This window comes from Hemiscyllium ocellatum, chromosome 24 (genome assembly GCF_020745735.1).
Source record: "Hemiscyllium ocellatum isolate sHemOce1 chromosome 24, sHemOce1.pat.X.cur, whole genome shotgun sequence".
In the NCBI taxonomy this organism is placed as follows: domain Eukaryota; kingdom Metazoa; phylum Chordata; class Chondrichthyes; order Orectolobiformes; family Hemiscylliidae; genus Hemiscyllium; species Hemiscyllium ocellatum.
Window position 1 is genome coordinate 17720552 of NC_083424.1, and position 17525 is coordinate 17738076.

The window sequence follows — 17525 nt, forward strand, 5'->3', positions numbered from 1 at the left end:
ACACTGGCAATATAACCTGAGAGTAACCGTAGACTCATGGACAAACTCCATCGTCCGAAGGTGCACAGGGCAGAGAGGGCCGAGCCATGGCGTGTCAAAGCGACCGTTGATCCCCGTGCACCAATCACAAAGAAGCTGGTCGGGTACACCAAGACGCGATTGGTCGATGTCGGGGTTGGTGGGCAGGGCTTGGTGGGGATGGTCGTTATTTGAAGCTCGCGCTGAGGTGAGCGGTTGCGAATGGAACGTTCCCGGGATTACTGGCCCGGAATTTGAACCCAGGGATAAGGAATCCCCGGGGATTTGGTGTTCCGGGGGTCTACACGTTCGCAAAAAGTCGTAAGGGATCAGCGATCGCCTGATCTCCCTCAACGTTGAATTGATCTTACTTTTGAGAGGAGACCAGCGCTTTTTTTTGTTCTTTCTTGCCCCACCTCTGTTTGACTGTCGACCGAGTTGCGGGATCAAAGACCGTCGCACCTGCAGCGATCTAACTGTCAGCGGCCGCCTCCTGTCACCAAGTGACAGCGACCCACTTACCTGAGTCTGAGTCGGCTTCAAATAAACCAGCAAAGACCATCGAGAGTAAGCCGGGATACACGAACTTCCGCAAAAGAAAAAGTCCTGTTGCTTAAGTCATCTTGCGATCCTCTGGAGTATTGAGCCAGCACGGCACAGTCTGACCATGTCCGCAGACCGTTACTCCGCTCTGGATGAAACTGCCCTCAGGAAGCTGGTGAGAAAGCGTCAACCCATTTATTTGGGATTAAAATGTTGTCCCAACCCGGTGCTGGTACTGGGATCTGCTTGGCTGTTGCTGAACGTGCCAGGGCGGCGGCTGTTAGTGCAAAATTCCGCTGTGTACCTGCCTGCAGAATATGCGACCCTGAGCAATAATTGCTGTGGGTGACGGGGTGGGGGAGGTGGTGACACGCCAGACCAACGATGCACCAAGGCACACGGGCACTTGTTTTAAAATGAGAGCTGGCTTCCGTGATTTGGTTTTTGTTTTGGAAGGGTTTGGGGCATGTTAGGGCCTCGAGCGGTTGAATGTGGAATGTCACTCGGTACTGTTAATAGAGTCTTTTAAGATGTGAAAACGACTATGAATCTTGCCACATTTGCACTACTCTTGTCTTTTATACTGTTTAAAAGTTCCAAATTTTGTATCTTGACCTGGTGTCGAACAGCCATGATATTCATGCATTGTAAGTATTTAATTCCGGATGGAATTACTGAGTTTGTCCTTTCCATTTAAACTCCCTTTTAAAAAATGTCCAGTTTAAAATAGTTAACCTGACCTGCTGAGGCGCAGGGTACGAGATTTTAACTGCGGCAGGGCTGAAGCTACAGTTCACCTCTGACCTTCAGCAGGAGTTGGGGTAAATCGCTGGAGTAGCCAAGTTGCTTTAATTACGATGTCACGACGAATTAAATACCTTTTGTCCCTGCAAAGGTGAAACTGGCGATGTGTACGTTAAATCTCGTCTAGTATGTCGACCTTGCTATTATGATGTGATTCAAGTTTTGTTGGTTTTCTAATTGGAAAGCATTGCATCTTTCTGGCGTACAATGCTCAATCGGCGAACACAGAGGAGATTTGTAGATACTTCTGAAGTGCAATTCTACGTAGCACTGACCGCATCACGCTTAGAAAGTTGAGACTGAATATGCAAGCATATTTCAAGAAGGATGGACAGTTTAATTAAAACATTTTGGACAAACTCAAGAGATCTGGCGGCATTTGCAGAGTTTATATTTTGAGTCCACTATAACTTCTTCGGAATTGAAAGTTTTTTAAAAAAAAATTAAAAGTAGGTGGATGAGCGAAATATATGCACATTCCCATCTGCGTGTAGCCTGATTTTGTATTGGTTTGGCAACATTAAGGTGTTGTAGAGATTTTTAAAGTCATTTGTACAATTATCAGTTTTGGTCGCTTCGGAAACATAGAAACTTAGACGATATTTTCTGGCGGACCTGGAAATACAATGACCAGCCCAGTGAGGGTACAAATGTTGATGGGTGCATTGCGTCACATCTGTCAGCTCCGATTCACTGAAACTTTCATTAGTTGAATTGGAGAACGTATTTCCATCATTGCTCTCGAGAATTAGAATATGATTTTTAAAATAACGAAATGTGACATATCTATGCCGTCATTAAGACCACCCACTTGCATCTAATGGGCGGCACGGTGGCACAGCAGTTAGCACTGCTGCCTCACAGTGCCTGAGACCCGGGTTCAATTCCCGACTCAGGCGCCTGACTGTGTGGGGTTTGCACGTTCTCCCCGTGTCTGCGTGGGTTTCCTCCGGGTGCTCCGGTTTCCTCCCATAGTCACAAAGATGTGCGGGTTAGGTGAATTTGCCATGCTAAATTGCTCGTAGTGTTAGGTAGGGGTAAATGTAGGGGTATGGGTGGGTTGCACTTTGGCGGGTCGGTGTGGACTTGTTGGGCCAAAGGGCCTGTTTCCACACTGTAAGTCTAATCTAATGTTGCCTATCTCATCTATTCTGTTGCAGCAACTCTTCTTACCTCTCGGCTTGATCATTCCAGTACACTTCTGGCTGACATCCTATTTCTGTGAAGTCAGCCAAAACTTTGTCCTGAAAGTCCCAACTGCCCAACATTATTGTGTTCACTGACATGCATTTAGTTTTTGGTTAAGCAGTGACTTCATTTTCTTATTCTCATCCTTGTATTCAAATCTCCCTCATGATTGGTCATTTGGTCCCCTAGAGGTGTCCTGCCACCCAATAGGATCAAGGTGGATATGATTGTAACTTAAAATAAAAAAGGTAAGCAGGAATGTGTATTAAGAATCTATCCATCAATATTCCACTTTTTTTAAGGAAAAGTATTCCAAATGCTCATGGCCATTTGCAAACAAATCTCCATATTTCTAAAATGGCCAATTCCTTATTTTTAGACAGTGATGAGAAAGTGAGGACTGCAGATGCTAGAGATCAGAGCTGAAAAATGTGTTGCTGGAAAAGCGCAGCAGGTCAGGCAGCATCCAAAGAGCAGGAGAATCGACGTTTCGGGCATGAGCCTTTCAGGAAAGAAGGGCTTATGCCCGAAACGTCGATTCTCCTGTTTTAGACAGTGATCCCTTGTTCTAGAATTTTCCAAGAGAAAACATTCTCCACATTTAGCCTGTCAAAATTCTTCAGATCTTGTATGCTTCAATCAAGTTACCTTTACGCTTCTAAACCCCAACAGATCTAAGCCTATACTGTCCAAACTTTTCTATAATTCAATATGGAGAAAGTGATCTGCAGATGCTGGAGATCAGAGCTGAAAATGTGTTGCTGGAAAAACGTAGCAGGTCATGCAGCATCCAAGGAGCAGGAGAATCGACATTTCGGGCATGAGCCCTTCTTCCTGAAGAAGGGCTCATGCCCGAAACGTCGATTCTCCTGCTCTTTGGATAGTGCCTGACCTGCTGTGCTTTTCCAGCAACACATTTTCAACAGTAATTCAATATGCCCATTCCAGGAATTAGTTTGGTAAAAGTATTGAACTGTTTCCAAATCATTACATCCTTCCTTCAATTATGACTGTTATAGGGGGCAGCACAATGGCTCAGTGATCAGCACCACTGCTTTACAATGCTAGGGACCCAGGTTCAAGTCCACCCTTTGGTGCCTGTGCAAACTCACAGACAGATATTCTCCCTATGTCCATGTGAGTTTCCTCATGGTGCTCTGGTTTCCTCCCACAGTCCAAAGATGTACAGATTGAGTGGATTAGCAATGCTAAATTGCCCTGTAATGTCCAGGGTTATGCTGGTCTTTCACTATTGCTAAGCCTTACTTTAGATTTTAACCATTGTAACAATGAAAGGGGAGTGGACAGTTCTCATGGGCCAGGCTTTCTAGTTTTTTTTAGCTTTTAGAAGTTGTTTGGGATTCCAGAAGGTTTGGAAGCTTTGGTAAATGATAGCTAGCTGCTACTTTCTCTGAAAGCTCTCTTGATGTTGTTTCTTCCTAGATTGAAGAAGCACATGTAAGGATCTGTCTGAATTTACCTTTTTGCCAAGGGGTGTGTTTATGGGATGTTACTATATTGGAATAGTTAATAATTGGAACTCTAGCTATCATTTTAGTTAAGTTTTCCAATAGTTAAGTTACTCTAAATTCTTCTTTGTTTTGTTTTTATTGTAATTAGTGTTTTGCTTAACGTCAAGTAGTTTGACCAATCACATCACATCTGGAATACACACTTTATATCTACCTTTTAAAATAAGAAAAAGTTAGGGTCGAGGCTAACTTGTAATATTTTGATGGGGTCTGGTCCATAACAATGCTAATATGTTACTACTTACACTGTAAGCTTCTATTTTCCACAAAACCCTTTGTGGCACTTTATCAAATACCTTCTGGAAGTACCTAAGACAAGAAGCAGAACTAGGCCATTCAGCCCATTGACTCTGTGCCACCATTTAATGAAATTATGCAGATCTGATCCTCAATTCCATTTCCAGTACAGTCTATCCACTGATACTTTATCTAAGACTGATAACAGATACTTAACTACATAAGACCATAAGACATAGGAGTGGAAGTAAGGCCATTCGGCCCATCGAGTCCACTCCGCCATTCAATCATGGCTGATGGGCATTTCAATTCCACTAACCAGCATTCTCCCCGTAGCCCTTAATTCCTCGAGACACCAAGAATCTATCAACCTCTGCCTTGAAGACATTTAGTGTCCCGGCCTCCACTGCACTCCATGGCAATGAATTCCACAGGCCCACCACTCTCTGGCTGAAGAAATGTCTCCGCATTTCTGTTCTGAATTGACCCCCTCTAATTCTAAGGCTGTGTCCACGGGTCCTAGTCTCCTCGCCTAATGGAAACAATTTCCTAGCGTCCACCCTTTCCAAGCCATGTATTATCTTGTACGTCTCTATTAAGTCTCCCCTTAATCTTCTAAACTCCAATACAGAAGCAATCATCCCAACACCCACAAACAGACCTGCATCAAGACATGATGTAAATGGGCCACAACACACTGTAGCACCTAGGAACAATAAGCAGCAGAAGAAAAATACTTATACAACGTATTCAAGAAGAACAGGTACCCGATAAACACAGTCCATCGATTCTTAAACAACAAACCCAAACAAGTAGACACAACACACCCAGAAACTTTAGCCACACTACCATACATCAAAGACATACCTCTGAAATGATTACCAGACTACTCTGACCCCTTGGCATCATGGTAACCCACAAACCTACCAACATACTGAAACAGCTACTGATGAATCTAAAGGATCCTATACCAACAATCAGCAAAAATGAAGTCCATACCAAAATACCATGTAACAAAACTACATCAGGTAGACAGGCAGTAAACTAGCCACCAGGGTACACTAACATCAACTAGCCATCAAAAGACATGACCCACTATCACTAGTATCCTTATGTACAGCTGAAGAAAGACACCAGTTTGATTGTGACAACACATCCATCCGAGGACAGGCCAAACAGACATGCATAGGAATTTCCTGGCATTCATGACATGGTGACAAAAAGTCTGAAAACAAACCTGCCAGCGCACCGAGCAAACTTATAACCCGAACCTCAACCTGTGCTACAAATCTTCTCAAAAATTGTACTCCTTTGTCTAAGTTGGCAGCTTGTTTTGGAGTAGCTTTCTTGTGAGTTTGGATTGTTTGATTTAATGTTGCTGAAAAGAGACTTTTGTTGAACATGTGCATTTTGTGCTCATCAATACATAATTTCAAACTTGGTATTTTTGTTGTATCTCCACAATTTATACCTCAGGAGAAAAGGACTTGTGGTTGTTTGCAAGTCAATGCAGATCACAGAACAAATCTGGGAACAAGCAACAGCTCCTCTGCTTCTGGGCAATTCGCAAAGTCACAAGGCTTCGGCATAGAACTATTACTTGCAGAGAACAGATTTCTGGTGTTATGAACAGACCAGAACCCCTCAAAACACGTTAAGAAGGTAGCCTAGACCTTAACAATTTCTTATTTTGAAGGTAAATATCAGGTGCTGTTTTCCAGATGCAATTCAATTGATTAAACTACTCTATTAAGCAAAACACAATTTATTCAATTGCTATAGTTTAAAATACAACAAAATAAAAGAAGAACTTGACCTGTACAGACTTGAGTAAGGCATTCAACAAGGTTTGTCAAGGTAGACTGGTCAGCAAGTTTAGATCATATGCAATATAGGGAGAACTAGCCATTTGGACACAGAACTAGCTCGAAGATAGAAGAAAGAGGGTGGTGGAGGGTTACTATTCAGACTGGGGGCCTGTGACCACTGGTGTGCCACAAGGATTGGTGTTGGGTCTAATTGTTTTCGTCATTTAGAGAGATGATTTGGATGTGAACATCGGAGGTATGGTTAATAAATTTTCAGATAACTGCAAAATTGGAGATTATAATGGACAGCGAAGAAGGTTACCTCAGAGTACAATGGGATCTTGATGAGATGGGCCAATGGGTTGAAGAGTGGCAGATGGAATTTAATTTGGATAAATGTGAGGTGCAGCATTTTGAAAAGGCAAATTAGAGCATAACTTGTACGCTTAATGGTAAAGTTCTTGGGAGTGTTGCTGAACACTGGCCTCGGAGTGCAGATTCATACTTTCCTTGAAAGTGGAGATGCAGGTAGATAGGATGGTGAAGAAGACATTTGGTATGCTTAACTTTATTGGTCAGTGCATTGAGCATAAGAGTTGAGGTCATATTGTGGCTGTACAGGATGTTGGTGACTCCACTCTGAGTACTGTGCAGTTCTGGTCTCCCTAAAATAGGAGGGATGTTGTGAAACTTGAAAGGGTTCAGAAAAGATTTACAAGGGTGTTTATGACTTGGACGTGCCAGTGTTGGACTAGGTGGACAAAGTTTAAAAATCACAACAAGCTATAGTCCAATAGATTTATTTGGAAGTACTAGCTTTCAGAGTGCCGCCTCTTTTACCAGGTGGTTGTGGAGGTTAAGATCATTCTCACAGAATTTATAGGCAAAGGAGTCTAGTGTCATGGAGATGTGATAAAGTAAACAATCTTAGATTAAAACTTTCATCTTTTATAATGGGAAATCCTGGTTTCTGTTCTTTGATATGTAATTCCCAGAGCTGCTTTTAAATTACATTCTCAAGATAGCTCAACTTTTTAAACAATAGGTGTGAAGTCTGTGTTCCAATGCTATATCAGACTGACAAACCCTCTGTATAGTTTTAGTTTTACATGGATTCATGCAGTTTTTCAGTAAAATAAAATTTAATTCAAAAAAACAAATTCACCCCATAAACTTGTATGCGTGTGCATGTAGAAGTTAAGTGTATTGCTGGAAAAGCACAGCAGGTCAGGCAGCATCCAAGGAGCAGAAGAATCAGTGAAGACCCTAATGAAAGGCTTATGCCTGAAATGTCATTTTTTTTTTCCCCTGCTCTTTGGATGCTACCTGACCTGCTGTGCTTTTCCAGCAACACACTCTTGACTCTAATCTACACCATCTGCAGTCCTTGCTTGCTCCTGCACATGTAGGAGTGACAGATATGATACTGTATGTAAGCTTGGTTAAGTGTGTAAGAGGGTGCATGTGAGTGGGAGTTGTGTGCATATGCGAAAGAGCTTGTTAATGAGGGAGGGTCTGTGTGGGTGTGTCATGCAGTGGGATCACATAGTGTGACATGAACCCAAGGTCCTGGTTGCGGCTATTCCCATGTACCAAACTTTGCATTCAGCTTCCAAATAAATCTGTTGGACTTATAACCTGGTGTTGTGATTTTTAACTACAAGGATGTTGCCAGGGTTTGGAGTGTTTGAGCTATAGGAGAGGCTGATAGGCTGTGGCTATCCTGCATGGAGTGTTGGAGGGGTAAGCTAAGAGGTTCAGAAAATCATGAGGGGTATGGATAGGATAAATAGACAAGGTATTTTACCCAGGGTGAGGGAGTCCAAAACAAGGCAGCATAGGTTTAGAGTGAGAGGGGAAAGTTTTTTTTTCTTAAAAGGGACCTAAGGGGTAACTTTTTTTTTCATGCAGAGTGTGGTGCATGGATGGAATGAGCTTTCAGGAAGTGGTGGAGGCTGATACATTTAATAAGCATCTGGATGGGTATATAAAAAAGGTTTAGCAGTGTATAGCCAAGTGATGGCAAATGGGACTAGATTAATCTAGATATCTGGTCAGCATGGACAAGTTGGACGAAGGATCTGTTTCCATGTAGTACATCTCTATAACTCTAACTTGGAATAGTTTTACTGTATTGGAAAACTTAACAGAATAGTTGGTATGGTAACAATGACCAATTAACTATTCCATATTGTAGCATCAAATAAACACAACCTTAGCAAAAAGGCAAATTCTCATGCAGTTCTCCAATCCAGGAGGCAAGAACATCAAAAGACAATTCTGAGAGAATTCAGTGTAGCAGTCGGGAGAGATTTGCTGCCTTCCAATCTCGCTGAGACTCCAGTAACAATTGCCAAAAGATAACTAAAATTCTGGATCTGTAGACTTTGATTACACCCACTCAGGCTGCTTCCATTGTTCCTGCGCATTTTCTAAAAAAAACTAAGGCTCATGTTGTTTATCTTCTCATTGATTGCTCAATAACAGTCCCCCAGTTCTCTCTAAAAGAAACCAGTACCAAATACACTGTTAAAGCCACAGCTTGTCAGTGTATGTTGGTATATCACTAAAGTGCAAATGAGCCACTTTCAGGATCAGAGCTGAAAATGTGTTGCTGAAAAAGCGCAGCTGGTCAGGCAGCATCCAAGGAGCAGGACAATTGACGTTTCGGGCATGAAACATTGATTCTCCTGCTCCTTGAATGCTGCCTGACCTGCTGCGCTTTTCCAGCAACACATTTTCAGCTCTGATCTCCAGCATCTGCAGTCCTCACTTTCTCCCCAATTTCAGGATCAACTGATTATGTTACATTGGTATTAGGTAGCACATTTGGTTGTTTAGCAAATGCTGCCCATTTATAGAATCCTAATAATAAATAGATATTGTCTTGGGTTTTCCATGCATGGACTGGTTGAGTGTGGTCTGTATTCTATTATGATCAACTGGGAGAATGTTGTTTACCTCAATCAGCCAATCATTAGGAAGCAATTGACATTGACCGGCTCTAGATTAAATATACAACATTGCTCAACTGTGTGGTAGGCAGAACATCATCTTTGTGGATTGACAACAGCATTCCAGTAGCACAAAATACCAATTGAGTCATGATGTATAATAGCAGAATAAAATCTGTTCACATTCTTGTAATAGTGTTCCTTTCCCTTTGAATTTGAAATGAATCAAGTGTTTTCCAGTCTTGAAGTGATGGTCTTTGGCTTATTTATAAACTTATACCATACAAAGTGATCTCACCTGATATACACAAGCAATGTCCCATTTTGCCCTATTTTCTCAATATATTTGAACCACACCAGAATGTTGCTATGTGTTTAGTTTAGAAATTGAAATTAGTTTCATGTCCATAAATAAAATGTTAGGTGTTATTACCTTTTATAACTCCAATTGGGCCATCTGCCTGTTTGGATCTGGAACTCCATGATAAGTCGATTTTACCTTACAGCCTTTTTGGCAACAGCTCTTGTTTGGAGTGAACAGAATCAAATATTTTTAAAGATGATATCTTGACATGAGCAAATGTTATTCTGGTATAAACAAGATGGAAATATAGTTAAAAAAACTTGCTTATCACCACAAACCTAATGGATTATTTCTTATAACAAAAGCAGGGTTATCAAATGCATTTTTATGCTGCAGTGTTTGAATGATTCTTGTTTCTACTGGGAAATGTTTTTATGTTACAGGACAAAAAAGCCTACAGCAAAACCTGTTCCAAGTGATCTAATTTATTTCAATTATTTATGGGATATGCAATATCTTTATTAATGACTACCAGCTGAAGTATCTGCAAAAATACATATGTCTAAACATGTTGAGACAACAGAACACTTTGCAGTTTTGCTGCTTTCTTGGGACATTCTTGTTGTTTTCGCTAAGCCACATTTTTTTAGGAGGAGATATATTTTAAAATTTTGGTATAAATTAGCTTAGTTGTATTTCTGACTATTGTTAATGCAATAATTGACCATCTTGAGTCATGTCTCTTTTATAGAACTTATTGAAACTTGCTGATAGCAAATAGCAATGAAGGCTAAAGTAGGAATTAGTGTTTTATTCACTTTCTTGGTGGAGGAGATTTTCTTCTCACCTGTCCTGAAGGTACTGTCTCTTACTGTTTCATTTACAAATAGTGGTTAGCTTGCCCACAAAATAGTCTTCACGAATAACCTGACATAATGAGTATCAGAAGCTTATTTGATGTACCGCATGCCCTTTTGAACACACTTTCAAATAGTGTTGCTGCACTAAAAACTGAAAGCGAATATCCAGACTACACTTGCTGCACTCCCCATAATATCCTTAGCTTTGGCATGGCAAGCAGTTTACCATCCTGTTGCTTCCTTAGCTGGTGAGAAATTAAACTTTGAAAACCTGCTGGTAAGTTTGGCTCAGTTGTGCAGAGCCATAGCAAACAGGTACCAAGAGGAGGTATTTGTAATAACTTGTACTTTGTCTTATAATGAATGAGTATTTTGTTTGGAATAATGTTTAGGTCTGTCTTTAAATTGTGTTTACTTGAATGCTGCTGCAAAGGGGTTATAATCAACTTGGAGTTTTATTGGTATTTCAATAATAGAAATGTACATAGAGTGAGTTGTGAATATAATGAGGTTAGTTTCCAAATTCCCCTTTTGTTCAGGACCATGACTTTGGAAGTGTTGGGTTGCAAACTGTTTCAGTCACCTTAGAACTGAAGTGGGATGGAACTTTTTTTAAATTGCACAGCTGGCACAAATGTCAATTTGATGCAAGTTATTTGAGTCTGAGATAGTTATGATTTAGGATAGCATTTCAGTTTTACATGGGTAAGTTGAATCATATCTCTATAGTATATACCACTTGGCAGTTCCAAGAACTTCCAACTTTTTATTGAATTTTTTTTTTGAAGGCTAACTGTTACATTTGACTTTTTTAGGTGAGGAAGTACTGTTTGTAAGAATGCTATAAATATTGACAGCTCTTCTCCTTTAGGAAAGGGGAAAGTTACCAACCATGATTCTGGTTCTTGATCAATATCCAGTAATTCCAGTTGCAAAGTGTAGGTTGTGGATATTAGGTTGGAAAATAAATTAGTTCTTTTTCCTTCCCTGTTCCATCCCAGTCATTGAATGACTTGGCAACATTTTAATCTTGCATGAAGAACTGCTCCATGGGTGAGGTCGCAGAGCATGCTATTGCAGAGAGAACCATTTTCTCAGGAGAGAATTCAAGGAAGGGAGTTGGAAATTTTAAAATTGCATTTGTGTTTATCCTTAATGTAAGCAGCTCTATACAGCAACAAATATTAAAGAATACTCAAATGGTAACAAGTTCAACTCCTACATATTATGTGCTAGAAGTTTTTATGCACAAAAGAACATTGATTAAGGATTAGTTGGTCAGACACCATGCTATAGAGCTTAGTAAATGTGGGGCTCCTTCAAGGTAATCTGTCTGGGAAATGAAAAAAATTGGGAAAATAGAGCAGCTGCAAATCCCAGATCAGTGAAGCTATAGAGACACGTACATAAACCATTTTTTGTTAGCAGGAATGTGCCTTTGATTTTGTGTAGCTCAGTTTGCCAATTTTAGCATGATTACCTGAAACAAATGGATGGAATCTTATGTGGGTCTCAGTGATGCCAGTTATGATTTGTGAAGTCTGAGGTCTGAGTTGAATTGGGAACATCTTGCTCCAACTTTGCCACTTTTAGCGAGTGGCATGGTGTGTTTGTGCTAGGCATGGTGGGAGGAGAGGAAGCGCAAGGACATACAGTTGAAATAGGCTGTTGGGATAGTGCAAGGTAATAGTGGACATGGAGGATCTGATGGTGGCCATCATGAGTTGCATTCCTGCTGTTACTTGCCATTCTCTAGATGCAAATTTGTGACTAGAAGGTGGCTGTGACAATGCTTGTTGAGCTGATTTGGGTGGAAGTGTAGAATCCATGTTTGCTGGATGATGGGATATTTGAAGGAACAAATACTGTACATGGAGTAGCCATTTGCAAACCCCAGCTACATTTAATTTGTAATATTTTTTAATTGCCAGTTTGCAATATGCACAGTGGAGGTACTTGTGGTCAGGTGCTTGTTAAAGGCAATTTACACCATAACATTGATGCTTACAAATTGAATATTAGCATCTTAATGATGCTGAAGTTAGCAGCAGTGACATAAGAAGCCTATACTGACAAAAGGTTAAACCTTTAGCTGTGTAACTTCCAAAGGTGCTGTGGGAGATGTGAATCATCATTTTTTGTCGTCTGTCATGTAAATTTAACAATGGCCTGTACTGAATGTTACAAAAAGTTGAATGATTGATGTTAGCCTGAGGTGAGGTTCAGTGCAAGCCAGCAGTCTCTTTTTTTTTAATGTAATGGTGGCACACCACCTTCGAGTTGCTGTATATGCTGAGGCTCAAGTTGACTAAGTCATATTGTTACCTCCATTATTCAGTCAAATTGGAAAGGATAGCTATGATAAATTCATAGTCCATTAGGGGCAGTTTCCAATTGCAATGTCATGGAGCCAACCAAGGAATAGGCTATTGCAGATCTCGTAATGGGTAAAGAGGCAAGTTTAATAAATGACTCCAAGTAAAAGACCCCCTAGGAAGTAGAGATAACGTAATAGAATTTAATATTCACTTTGAGAGTGAGAAACTTGGTTAGGAACAACTTTGTCGAAGTTAAATAGAGGGAATTACTAGGACATTAGGATAGAGTTTGCTAACAGAACTGCAAGCAGTTGCAGACATCTCAAGAAGGTATTTCATGACTCAGCAAAAACCCAGTACCGAGTAAAGATTGAGAGCATTGAGCCATGACTCACCAAGGAAGTTAAGGAGAGTATTGAGTTGAAAGAAAAAAGCATAAGGAAACCAAAGTCAGTAATAACCCCCAGACTGGGATAAATTCAGAATCCAGCATAGAGAACTAAAATGATAGAGAAAATAAACTGAAGGCAGCTGATAATAAGCACTTCTTTAAATCTGTGAAGAAAAAAATGAAAACTAATCTGGGAGGGTGAGTTTTTTTTAAAAAAAACTATATTGCTCGTGGGATGTGGGTGTTGCTGGCTGGCTGGCATTTCTTGCCTGTCCCTAATTGTCCTTTAGTTGGGAAACCAGGAAATGCAGAAGAGTTAAAACAATCCTGGCTTTATGATGGAAGGTTCTTTGAAGATCCCATTAGTACAAAAGAATATGGAGAGGAACTACATACCACTTCTTTAGTAATGATAATAGTATTAGACAAACTAATGGGGATAAAAGCAGGTAAGTCTCTTGGCCCTGATGACTTGCATCTGAGCATCTTAAAAGAAGTAACCACTGAGATGGTGGATGCATTGGTTGTAACTTTCCAAAAATCATTGGATTCCGGAGAAGTACTGAAGGATTGGACTACTGTTAATGTAACCGTTGCTATTCAGAAAGGAAAGAAGGCAGAAACTGAGTAGTTATAGGCTGACTTAGCTGAACATGCATTGGCAAAAAAGAATTGGAATAAATAATTAGGGAAATAATAATAGAACATTTGGAAAATCATTATCCAGTCAAGCAGGGTCAGCATGGCTTCATGAAAAGGAAATTGTCTAATTTATTGAGTTATTTTATGTCTCATCCAGTGTGGCTAGAGGGGAATCAGCAAATGTTATTTGGATTTCCAAAAGATGTTAGATATGGTATTCCACAGAAGGTTAAGTCATAAGACAAGAGTCCATGGTAGCGGGGGTAGAATATTGGCATTGATGGAGAATTGGCTAATGCAGATGAAACAGTGAATTGGGATAAGGGGTTCTTTTTCAGGTTGGTGACCTGTGACCAGGGATCTGTGCAAGGACCACAACTGTTCAAAATATAGATTTAATGAGGAAGGAAGTGTAGCCAAATTTTGCAGATGACCCTGAAATAGATGTAATATTGCAAGAGGGATACAGTTTAGAGAGCTATTGATAGTTATGTAAGTGGGCAATAATTTTAGCAAATTTGGTATAATATGGCAAAATATGAAGCTCTTCATTTTTGAAGAGATCAAAAGAAGAAATAATTATTTAAATGTAGAACAACTGCAGAAAGCTGCAACACAAGGACTTGGCGCACTTCTGCCCAGGACATAGGTACAAGGCCTCATGGAGTACTGTGAGCAATTCAGGTAACCTTAGGAACCTTCAGAAGGTTCACCAGGATGATTCCTGGTATGGAGGGATTGTTTTGCAAGCTAGGTTGGGACTCTACTCACTCTTCTTTAGTAGAATAAGAGATGATCTAACTGAAACATATAGGTTTGGGGCGTAACAAGGTAAATACTAAAAGGTTGTTTCCCCACCCACCCAGGACTAGGGGACATCATCTCAGAATAAAGGGATGCCAATTTAAGATTGATATGAGGAGGAATTTCTTCACCTGTGGGTTGAGAGTCTTTGGGACTCCTTGCAACAGTGAGCTATGGGGGCAGAGTTCTTGTATATATTTTAAGGCTGAGATAGATTCTTTATCAGTGGGGGAAATAAAGGGTTATGGGGAAAGGATAGGCAAGTGGATGTGAGAAATGTCTAATTAGCCAGGATGCTGTTGAATGAGGAGCAAGCTTGATGGGCTGAAAGGCCTACTACTGTTCCTATTTTTGTCTTATAGCAAGGCCCTAGTTAGCAGGGGGCTGGCATATCTGTCTGGAGTAGCATGCTCAGCCCTTATCTGCAAGGTATGATAACTCTTCTGTGATCAAACGACCTTAGTCTCTAGTTGTATTCTCAACACAGATTTTCTACCCTGCCGTGAGTGGGATGTTAGTTGCCATGGCTGCCTTCCTAAGAAAGGAGATGCAGGAGGTTGCAGCCATAGGACATTTAAGGATGTGTCTGCAGGAGGTGCTGAGCTTTTGGGCTAGTCTCCATTTTTCTGGGGATAAACCAAAAGCAGTACCTATGCAGTCTCCATATATCCCAGAACACTGAACCATGCCAGATATTGGAGCAAAACCTGAGGACTGCAGGTGTGTAAGCTGTCCTCTTCCTCTGGCTGTGAAGGTATAGTGCGACTGATCCCTTTCAGGGAGCAGTGGGGAAGCTGTGTAGAACATCGGCTGAAACAAATGCATCAGGATAATAAATAACCTAGTGAGCTCGCACAAATAGCTTAATTTCCTTTCCAGATGATTTGATTACTGCAGCTCAGGCAGTAGGATTCAGGAACTGAGCTGGCTTCTCCAGATGCATGGTGCCATATACTGTACATGTGTGGCATTGAAAGGGCTTTATCAACATGCTGAAGTCATCTTCAACTGGAAGAGGTTCTATTCCACTATACTTGGGTAACCTGTGGTCACAACTACTTCCTGCATGATTCCTACATTTTGGAGTGCTGTGGTATACCTATGCATTTGTCTGGTTGAAAAATGTGTTGCTGGAAAAGCACAACAAGTCAGGCAGCATTCAAGGAGCAGGAGAATAGACATTTCGGGCATAAGCCCTTCTTCAGGAATGAGGGTGTGCCAAGCAGGCTAAGATGAAAGGTAGGGAGGAGGGACTTGGGGGAGGGGTTTTGAGAATGCAATCGGTGGAAGGAGATTAAGGTGAGGGTGATAGGCCGGAGAGGGGGTGGGGGCGGAGAGGTTAGGAAGAAGATTGCAGGTCAAGAGGCAGTGCTGAGTCCAAGGGTTGGGACTGAGAGATAAAGTGGGGGGGGAGGGGAAATGAGGAAGCTGGAGAAATCTGCATTCGTCCCTTGTGGTTGGAGAGTTCCCAGGTGGAAGATGAGGCGCTCTTCCTCCAGGCGTCGTGTTGCCATGGTCTGGTGATGGAGGAGGCCAAGGACTTGCATGTCCTTGGCGGAGTGGGAGGGGGAGTTTATGTTCAGCCACAGGGCAGTTGGGTTGGTTGGTGCGGGTGTCCCAGAGGTGTTCTCTGAAACATTCTACAAGTAGGCGGCCTGTCTGCCCAATGTAGAGGAGGCCACATCGGGTGCAGCGGATGCAGAAAATGGTGTGTGGAGGTGCAGGTGAATTTGTGTCTGGTTGTCTTAAGGCTGGTTATTGGAAATTAAGAGCCACTGCAGCCCTGGGTCATGACACTTGTCAACCTCTTGACTGATGCTGAGCATGGGTACAATGTTGCTTATGCTCCTTCCACATTCATAATGTCCATGAAGCAATATGCGAATTTCTGACTCCACAATGACCAGTATCGGTTTAGCATTACTTTGCTCCTGCATCCAATTTGTCAATCTGTGCATCCCATCATTTTAAAGACAAGCTTTGTCAGCCTGAAAAAAATGGAAATTGTCGTCAGCAGTAATATCAAGCAGCATCTGATCAGTGGTGCACAGGTTGTATTCTGCCAGGGTCACCCAGTACCTGAACTCATGATAGCCTTGATTCAAACATGAACAAAAGAACTGAATTCCAAAGGTGAGGTGAGAGTGACCGCCTTGATATCAAGGTCACATTTGATAGGGCTCCTTTTTGCCCCACTCTAACAAAGTGAGTAGGAATCAGGGGAAAACTCTTTGCTGGTTAGAGACACACATAGCACAAGCGAAGGTGCTTGAGGCTGTTGGAGGTCAGTGATTTCAGCTCCATGACATCTCTGCAATAAGTCCTCAGGTTAATGTCTTAGGCCCAACCATCTTCAGCTGCTTCCTCAATGACCTTCTCTAAGGTCAGAAGTTGGGATGTTTGTCAATGATTACATGATGTTCATCACTTTTTACATCTCAGACATTGAAGAAATCCATGCTGAAATGTAGCAAGACCTGGACAATATCCAGGCTGGGGCTGAGAAGTTGTAAGTAACATTTATGCCAGACAATGACTATCTTCAATAAGATGCAATATAACCACTACCCCTTGGAAATTCAATGGCAGTACCATCACTCAACCCCCCACTATTAAGATCCTGGGGTTATCATTGATCAGAAACTGAAATGGGTTTGCCATATAAATACAAGAGCAGATTAGAGGCCGAGTATTACAGCAAGTAATTCACATCCTGCCTCCCCAAAGCCTATCTGTTAGCTACAAGTCTCACACCAGAAATATGATGGAATACTCCCCACTTGCCTGGATGAGTACAGCTCTAACAATACTCAAGAAACTTGAAACCATCCAAGATAAAGCAACCCACTTTATTGGTACTGAAGTAATTCCAGGGGCCAGTATGCCGTCATCAAGTCACCCTTCATTTACGCATGGAGTGTTCTTGACACTGATCCAGCTCCATGTGAACAGGATGTCTGAAATTCCAATTGTCTGTCAGCCAGGGCTCTTTGGACCAAATTGATATACCTAATCGGGAAACTCCTATTCTGGTTGACCTTGCAGGCGCCACGTCCACAACCTCCACCACTACCACCAACGTTCAGCAGCAGCAGAGTGTACAATCTACAAAATGCAGAAAT

The 17525-nt window shown here is 41.5% G+C and overlaps 1 protein-coding gene across 4 annotated transcripts in view; it reads left to right on the forward strand.

The window, feature by feature from the left end:
* The first annotated feature begins 235 nt into the window (after positions 1-235).
* The window catches only part of smtnb (smoothelin b), a 354299-nt gene continuing 337009 nt past the window's right edge, over positions 236-17525 (forward strand). For all 4 annotated transcript variants that reach the window (XM_060843540.1, XM_060843539.1, XM_060843542.1 and 1 more), the window contains exon 1: positions 236-736. In XM_060843540.1, the coding sequence (XP_060699523.1) occupies positions 686-736 (51 nt within the window). In that variant the 5' untranslated portion in view covers positions 236-685. The remainder of the gene's footprint in view (positions 737-17525) is intronic.